General features: G+C 42.2%; 1 protein-coding gene across 1 annotated transcript in view; it reads right to left on the reverse strand.

Moving 5' to 3' along the window:
• Positions 1–1,018: 1,018 nt before the first annotated feature.
• Positions 1,019–9,610, reverse strand: part of LOC111874433 (semaphorin-2A-like) — a gene marked incomplete at its 3' end in the record, with an annotated part of 403,691 nt that continues 395,099 nt past the window's right edge. Inside the window, exon 3 of the mRNA XM_023869943.2 lies at positions 1,019–1,070. Coding sequence (XP_023725711.1) covers positions 1,019–1,070 — 52 coding nt within the window. The remainder of the gene's footprint in view (positions 1,071–9,610) is intronic.

Raw genomic sequence — 9,610 nt, forward strand, 5'->3', positions numbered from 1 at the left:
TTGGTGTTAACTGCGCACATCACCAACTCTGCTTCATTTACGCATCTCGCTTCCCAGAGTCATGCAGCCTGGGCCGTGCAATCCGTGCAGCACCAGCTTCGCACATGCGCAGAAAATCAAGTAACATAAGAATGAGCCGAATTAACAATTGCTCCACACGTCATGAATCACTAATTCTTAGTTATACAGTAACTTCGCATCAACTACATAAGCAATTTAGGGTCAAGTACGATGGGATAATGATTATGAACGATAAATAAGGAAGAATGTTGAGTAGTCGTGGCATATTTAAAGGCGTTATCCCAGAATTTGCTGGAGAAAGTGAGGAAAAGCATTATTATGGTAACAATGCTGTATAATCCTTTAAAGTCAATCAATGTTTCGATGGAACATATCGCCTCCAATTTCAAAGTCGAAGAGCAGGCTAAGCAAGATACCATCATGGGAACAGGGTGTTTGCTATTTGCCTACTTCATGCTGGATTCTTGCTTAGCTTATTCATCAACCCTGAAGATGAAGGCGACATGTTCTTCTGAAAATTCGGCTGTCTTAGAATGGACTAAGATGCCATAAGATGTAACTATTCAAAACCATTGCTGTGAGAACCTCAAATCCTACTTAAAAAAAGCATGCAGGATAGCCGATAACTGAAACAAGTATTTCTCAAACATGTCATTACCGCCACAGAAATCTGATCTGTTTTCTTTTTCATTGGCGCTACAGCCCTCATTTGGGCCTAGGCCTACCTCCATGAAACTCTCCGTTTCACTTCGGTTTACTAGATCTTACACATACGGTAGGAATCCTTGGGCGGGTGATTAGCTCGTCGCAAGGCCTCTACCTGTACACAAACACAGAAAAACGCAAACAAACATCCTTGCCCTGAGTGGGATTCGAACCCACGATCCCGGCTTCCAAACGAGCAAAGACAGTGCATGCTTTAGACCGCTCGGCTGCCGTGACCGGCAAGCTGATCGGGTTATGTACTATAAAATATTCGGCTTTGTGTTTCACTTACCTCACAGTTGGAGTGGCTGATGTTGCTCAAATTTAACCTGAACACACGATCCCTGCAAAGAACAGAAGATTAAAACAATTATAAACATGTTCACGCATGAAAGTTTGTCTTTTTTAACTTCTAGGGTCTAATATTAAATTGTCAGTACCACCTGCTGTCTTTCTTGATTCACACAAAGTGCACATGTTCTTCTGTAAAGAAGCCTACTTATACACATCAAAAGAACCGCATCCTGCTTTTGAACACACAAACCTCCACCCCACCCCACCCCCCGCCCCCAAAAAAAGAACTGTGCGGGCAGGCAGAAGGCAAGTAACTTGGTTAGGAGCTCAAAGGGTTGCTATAGAACACACACGCTGCGTGCGTGTACAGGACTGCGCATAGTAATAACATTCGTGGGAAAGCCGGCAGTACTCGTATGACATCACAGCAATCCAAAACATGCGGTTAAGTAACTGCAAATTTCCAGAAGCCCGGTTAATATGTTAACAAGCCTTCTGGTTATCCATTGCAGAGTTCGACTCAGTCTCCGGTTGTTAGTATAGAAAGGTGTTTACTTCATATGATAAACTTTACCTTGACGAAGCATCACTGTGTACTTTACCATTCTCTTCTGGCTGAAACATTCTTTAATAACTTGACGATGTTGTTTCGACTACGATACCGAATAGAAATGAGGCATGGGAGAGAACATAATGAACAGTACTATGTGTGTCATTAAACCGGGCTGGCTCAGTCGGTAGAGCGACTTGCTACTGGCTAGAAGACTGAGGGTTCGGAGTTCGAGTCTCAGTACGGTCAAGAATTTTCTCTTCTCCACGTCGGCCACTCCAGCCCTTGGGCCCATCCAGCCTATCCAATAGGCACTGGGGGCTCTGTCTCGGGGGTAAACCAGCCGGGGCGTAAAGCTGACAACTCACCTCAAACTAGTGCCGAGGTGAAGTAAACGTGGATCTATACTTCCACTTACCTATACGCCTTCATAGCGTAGTGCTTAATTAATTAATTAGTTAAGCATAAGGACAGCTTTATCTTCTGTGTGTCAGTACCAACTAAGTGTCCATCGTCACACGATCGCTAAATCAGATCAAGTACCACTTCTATGGAGTCCATACAGGTAAAGGTAAAGTCGTCCGTGTGTAATTAATGAACGCCGATCCCAGTGGCCGCGCGGTCTAAGGCATGAGCTGTCTTCGCCGTTCGAACACTGGGATCGTGGGTTCGAATCCCTCTCAAGGCACGAATGTCTGTGTTTATTCTGTTTCTGTTGTTCTGTGTGAAGGTAGCGGCCTTGTGATGGGCTGATCCCCCGTCCAAGAGTCCTACCGACTGTGTATAGGATTAAGAAAGCGGCCAAGGTCCGAAAGGCTGTAGAGCCAGAGCCAGAGAGAGAGAGAGAGAGAGAGAGAGAGAGGTAATTTAAATTTTATTTTATATACAAAATTCTAAAATCTTGTCTGACACAATTCCATGTCCTGTTGGCACTTCGGGAGATCCAAGAATTAGTCTGAAAATATCGAACATTTCCAATGTTTTTCTCAAGTTAATCTGAAGTTACACATAATTCTGTAATTCACTTCGTCTAATTAATGAAACACTGAGCAATTATGGATCTGTAAAATGTGTTACATACGGAATTCAACGCTAAAGTGACACCAAAACGAACGTGCCGAGAAAGTGAATCAAACAATGTCGGGATAGAGAATAAGAAAGATCGAAAAAACCTCCACCACGTCTTTCACTTTTGGCATGTCCTCACTTCCATTATCTGTTTCTTGTGGGTCTTATAACACACACACAAAAAACAGAGAATGGTTCTTCGCATAAAGCATGTTCCCTCTGATCTTTGCTCACTTCTTTCACTTTATATCTTCCCCTTCTTTTCTACTTTTCGCTGTAACTTTATTTTTCTCCCCTTAGACACAAGCTTCTTTTTTGTCCCCCGTAGTCTCCTTGATCTAGAAAAAAAAAAGAAGAAAAGGAAGGCGCAACAGAATAACACGGTACCTCCAGGGAAGGAAAGATCCGTACAGACATGAAGCTTGCCCTTCGTCAGAAATCTTATCAGGTAACACTCGCTGGTACAAGGAGAAAAACTTACACCACTCACTTTCAAGTTAAACCAAGCGAACAAGTGTTTAGAATGCAGATTGCAATCAGTCTGCACATGATGAACAATAAATTGGATTTGATTCTTTTTATAAGTATCCTTTTTGAGTTCCATTTTAAATCCGCGATGCTGGTATGGACCCTTGGGGGGGGGAAACGAAAAGAGAGAAAGTAATAAGAAATTTGATATAAAAGATAAGAGAAAATAGTGAAATGAAGTCCGAAAAGGAGAAATTGAAAGTATAATGTGTGACAATGAATAGCAACAATAAAAATATTACAATACAATTTGCATGTATAAAAGCCTACACAATGCGAGGTGTAGGAGGAAGTTAAAGTTGGGAACAAAAAATATAAGCATAACAAAGAAAAGTGACGAGCCCGAAGAAACTAAACCGATCTGTAATAAGAAGACCACACCAGGGGTGTATACAAATTTAACAGGTGTCCAAAGAAACATAAATAAAAGGAGCTCATTATTAGCTGATAATTTTAAATTGAGATAGAAATGATACAGACTAAACTTAAGATTAAAATGACTGTGTAAAAAGAAAACATTACATAAAGACGCATAGAAGGACTGAGGTCAGGCTTCATTTATTCTTAACCTTGTCACTAGATCGAGTGATGAGATCCACCATCTGGCCGCTTTACCTCAAGGTACCAATCTCCCGCCAGTACCCGCTGGAGAAGAGGCACGTGGATTCCACATACGGCGTCGAAGGGAAAGAATCCCTGAGCCTACCGGGAACTGAACCTTGTTCGTCCACTCCGAATCCAGTCATTTTATTGAGTTATCATCGCTTAGTAGAAAAGACGTTTTGCATTAACACAAATCGTGAGGTTCCTTTGCGTCACATTCTCCCTCATATCACACAAAATTACCTGATTCTCAGTTTAATTAACGAAGCGATTTCAATTTCTTACGTGATGTGGTGTACATTAGTAGGATACGTATGAACGATGGATTTAAAAAAATGTGGAAAGAAGTGACCGTGGCCTGTTTTAAGGTATGCTAGAAATTTCATTAAGGGAATGCGCAAAACGACGAAAACATCTATCAAGATATTCGAGCTCTGAGCTAAGATTCAAACCCATGACCTCACGAAAACGGAACAAGAGTGCTAACCTCTCAACCGCAATGTCTGCTCATACCCACTTGCTAAGGAATGAAACGATGAGGACGGTTGAGACGTGAGTGATAGCAGTCAGTGACTGATGCCACACCTGTTGCAGTGCTGGACTTCCCGACGGTCACGCTGAACCAGATAACATACTGAAATATGGGACTAATTTACTTACGTCACTGAGAGATAAATTCCGGGAATCCCAATATGTTTTTATAAAGATAGATTTTACTATCAGCACGAGAATATTAAGTAATTTTTCTCATCAAAATTATATTTTAAAACTCTCACAAACTTATCTTAAACATGATATCAATTCAAAAGCATGGAAATCAAGAATTCTGAATATATTCCGTACGTGTACAACATTTACATTACAGCCCAGGCCTCAAGCCAGTAGTTAGTTATGAGTCGCAACTGTAATCGAAAATGTAAGTGAAGAAGCCGCCAGCCAGCGAGGACAGAGCGGTTAAACACGGAATCTGAGGAATATGCATTGTTAAGAGCCGTTACCAGGCAACGACTAGTGGAGACGAACTGAGAAGATTTAGCGCGTACTATAATCAGTTGTAAAGCGCGTGAATTAGTGACAGTGCTATAATTCTTTGTAGTTATGAGTTTTAAAAGTCAAATTGGTCCAATTAACAATCCAAAATTCTACATGAAAATGTCCGCATCACATGAAGGCCTATTTGCTTGAAAGATTACACGGCAATGTATAAAGACAGGTAAGCATACAAATGATAGAAAGCAAAGAGGTCGGACATGAAAATGTAGCCTCATTCCCAATATTCACAAGATGGCGCATAGAGCAATGAAAAAATTTTTCTCAATAACCAAAGGTCAAGAAAGCGTGGATCTATACATCCACTCCCCCCTACGTCTACATGACGCAGTGCTTAATTAGTTAGGCACAGACACTAATTTTGCTTAATGTGTTCTGTCCCCCTCCACTCCTCTCACTTTGTAATTAGCTCTGAACTGTTAAGTTCGCACGTAAATAAATAAAAACTGAATTGAAAAACCCCCCACCCCAATTCACGCTACGCGGCAAAGAGAGTAGCAGTGGGCATGAATCGCGCTATACACAGAACTGTTCGACTTATCATGGCTGCCTGAGCCGCGTCACACAAGGGCCTTTCCTGTCGGATGAATACGAAATCACCAACACTTCCGTTCTCTTCCAAAAATTGCACTTCCCTTCATTTCTGACGCACAGGCAAGCCCTTGCTCCACTCCCGTCCCTACTCAAGCACGCCACATAGCATGTTACTGTCCATTTCTAGGCATAAAATGCTAAAATTTCTCTCCACTGAGGCAAATAACTCTAATTCGTTGCGGTGACTTCCTCTTGGAAGTACTGAAGTCCAGACACTTCACTGCAGACTGAATGGCATTGTCAGAAAACCTTTTAAAAATACCCAATATTAAGATTGTACTGCTGAAACACCTATTGCTACAATATATAGAAGAAATTGTTTGATACAAAATTTCAGACAACATAAGCTCCTACGATCGTCCTGTTCCTAAAATATTTCTGCGTAAAACACTCAATGCCGGTCACGGTGGCCGAGCGGTCTAAGGCATGTACTGTCTTCGCTCGCTTGGAAACCGGGATCGTGGGTTCGAACTCCACTCAGAGCATGGATGTTTAGTTTGTGTGTGTGCGTTTTTCTATGTTTGTGTACAGGTAGAGGCCTTGCGACTAGCTGATCACTCGCCCAAGGAGTCCTACAGTATGTGTAAGATCTAGAAAAACCGAAGTGAACGGAGAAGTTCATGGAGGTAGGCCTAGGACCACTGGGGCTGTGGTGCCAAAGGGGAAAAAAAACACTCAATTTGAATTTTATCAAAAATCATTCGGCAAATAATATTACACGGAGAGTTTCATGGAGGTAGGCCTAGGCCCAAATGAGGGCTGTAGCGCCAATGAAGAAAGAAAAAAAATAATATTACGGCGTCAAATAGGGGAGGATGGGACGGACGGGTATATATTTATCAGGAAATCTGAAGGTAGCGGACGGGATGGGAGACCTTTGCGTAGTGTAACACCAAACTGGATGCATAAGAAACAGAATGTGGAGATGAGGGTTGAATTTCTTTGGCTCAGGATTCAGACAACTGGAGAACTCTTGTGAACACAGTAATGAATTTTCTGGTCCAATAAAATGGGGTAATTCCATATGTATTAAAGAAACTATTCACTGTCATGCATTAGGTTCAAAATAAAATAAAACCATGTATTCGTAGTGCAATACTTTTGTCGCTTGTTCTTGTAATTTACTGTTGAATTTTTAAATATATCCTACAAAAATTGTAAGAAGGCCACGACTAGACCATAGGCAACAGATTTTGCTAGGTGGTTAGAGTTTAAAATTTAATTTATTTCTTGTAGAGCCATGAACCCAGTATACATGAGACAGATCGGGCGTAAAACCCTGAAGTCGGTCTGAATATAGAGCCGAAGTCAAAAATCGTGACACTTCAAACGACGGTCGACAACATAATCAGGAGACGGGAAAGTTGACCTGAGAAAAATTCGAGCCAATGACCTTCACGAACAAAGCCGAACTGACTTTCCCGTAGCTACTTCAGAGAGAGAAAGTGTAATAATGAAAATTGGCCCACCGAACACTCTTCCCTGAAACATTTCTACAAAGGGCGAGAGATAGGATCTTCCTGCTTGCCTTCACACTGATCCAACTGTCTCTCTACATGCGGCACGGAACACTTTAGTGAGACAGCTTCTAGAGGCGCCCGCGCTCAGATAAGGAGGAACGGCACAGCAATGAATTTACGTAGACTTACAGAAAGGTCTTACAGTGCTCTGGGTCTGCTGTCATGCGAGCTGAACATGGCGGCCGTCGTAACGACGGCAGCAAAAAGCCATGATGACGTAAGGCACAGTGGAAGAATTCCACACACCCTACTGCTGCACAGCAGGTAAACGCGAACGATCAGTTACACGCTCCTGCCGCTTTACTCTGAAAGAAATACTCCGTTGACATGGGAGGTGGGGTGCACTTCACAGCCGGGCTGAGCACGGCGATGACTAGATAAAAGCACACGTCCTACTTTGTGGGGCCAATTTCAGGTTTACAGTTCCCTCGTTTGTATACAGATATGAAGTGAATATGATGACGTTTCGCCTATAATGAATTCATTAAGCAAAAGGCCATTAAGACGTATAGGGGAGTGGAGGGATAGCTCCACCATCGTTGACCTCAACAATAGATTGAAGGTGGTCAACTTCATGCCCCGATAGCTTTACCAACGGGGAAATAACCCCCTGTACTCATTAAATAGGTGATGGGTTGGCCCCGCATCCGGTTAAAAAACTCTTGCCCCTGCCAGAAATCGAACCCCAGCCGTCCAGCACGTAACCCGTAACTATACCAACTGAGCTGTATCATTAGAAATAATTATGAAAGAATGTGTCAGAATACAATGAAGGGAATATTGCGCACAGGAATGTAATGTTCAGGGAATGAATGTATAAGGGGTGGGCCTTCTCGGCCTTTGCACTGCGACCTACAGTGGTCTATTGTGCTTGATGTTAAGGGAAAAGTGAGGTTATCCCTACGACATGAAGACGTATGGGGAGTGTATTCTATACCGTATTTACGCATGTATAGGCCGCACATTTTTTGCCAAAAATTCAAGAGGAAAACTGGGGTGCGGCTTATATTCGAAATCACACTTCATTAAAAAAAAATATATATTCATAATTAGTAATACAGGGTGTTCTACTCCTGAAATAATATTCCAAGAAACTTATTTCTTCTATAATTTCTGTCTGAAAATTGTGCTGCGGCCTATACATGCGTAAATACGGTACTTGGCACTAGATTAAGGTGCGTATTCAGCTTCACGCCTCGGTCACTTTATTCTCGAGGAAGGAGCCCCGAATATCCAACTGAGTATAATGAGTATAAGGCTGGATACCAGAACCATTCTGGATGGTATGGCAAAGAGAAATTTATCTTGCCCGTACCGGGAATCGAACTCCAACTCTTCAGTTGTCCAGTAAGTAGCTTAGTCTCTACACTGACTGAGCTATATAGAGCCTTACGAATATAATGCGAAGTCAGAATTGGTATCAGTCCATCGAGTAAAGGAAGAAGAAAGGAGAAATGGATGAAGGTAATACAGAGAAGGAAACAAGTTGAATTAAACATAAAAAAAAACGAAGGAACAAAGTGAAATAGCAACGGAAGGATAATTAAGGTAAAAAGAAAAGTCATGAAATAAATGAAGCAAGCAACGAGCCGGAAATAAGTGGGGAGACAATAAACAAATGTGACAATGTTGGATGTGAGGTTCTCACGTGTAGTGGGTGTTATGTTCCTCCGAAACGTCGGTTGGCTTGAACTTTACGGCGTTTTATCCCAGAAGATAGAACTCTTCAGACATAATACTGAATCAATAAGGCGAAGAATGGAATACATTACACGAACAAGAGAAAGACAATTAATTACCGGATAACTGAAAGAACAGAAACACAAGTAACCATAAAGAAACAATGTGAAGGCACTACTGAGCACGACTCGCTAACTGCATATTGAGGTATTTTAATCTCAGTTTCAACAGACGAAATACCGTAACAAAACATTTCATTGCTGATCCGTCGCGCTCTAAGCAGAGTGTAACGGCTACAAGACGGAGCCTTGGGACTATTAACCTACGGTCTCTTCTAGAGTACTGTAGCGGCAGAGGCTTTAATTAAGAAAGGAGCAAAATAAATACCTGGTGGAGACTCGATTTAGTTAAGATGTAAATATTATGGCTCAGAGATGGCACTACTGTGGAGGATATGGCATGCATTTAACAGGGGTGTAAGAACTGAAAGTTGTAAAGCCTTCCTTATGTCAAAGTAACCTCACTTTCTCGTAGTGAGCAGAGTGTTCACGAAGGAGGTTCTAAGGGAACCCGAAGGTTCATTACCCTGTTCACAACAGCCAGCAAGTAGTCCCTATCATGAGCGACAATAATCCAGTCCATACCACCCCATCCAATTCTTATAGGATCCATTATAAGCCTACTTTCCTTATTCTGAAAAAATAAAAGATCACCTTGTTGTCTGTGTACATTGTTCTCATGCTACACGCCCTGCTCATATTATCCTCCTTAGTTCGATCATTCTAATTATATCTGGCGGACAGTCCAAGTTACGAAGTTCCTTGTTTTGCAGTTTTCTCTGACGGTGCCCAGCTTTCCTAAATGTGATGGATGCCAGACGGTCACCCTGCCTCGGATCTCACGCCAAGTCCCGGGTGACTCACTGACTCGGATCTCACGCCAAGCCACGGGTGACTCACTGGCTCGGATCTCACGCCAAGCCACGGGTGACTCACTG

This window comes from Cryptotermes secundus, unplaced genomic scaffold (assembly GCF_002891405.2).
Source record: "Cryptotermes secundus unplaced genomic scaffold, Csec_1.0 scaffold273, whole genome shotgun sequence".
Taxonomy (NCBI): domain Eukaryota; kingdom Metazoa; phylum Arthropoda; class Insecta; order Blattodea; family Kalotermitidae; genus Cryptotermes; species Cryptotermes secundus.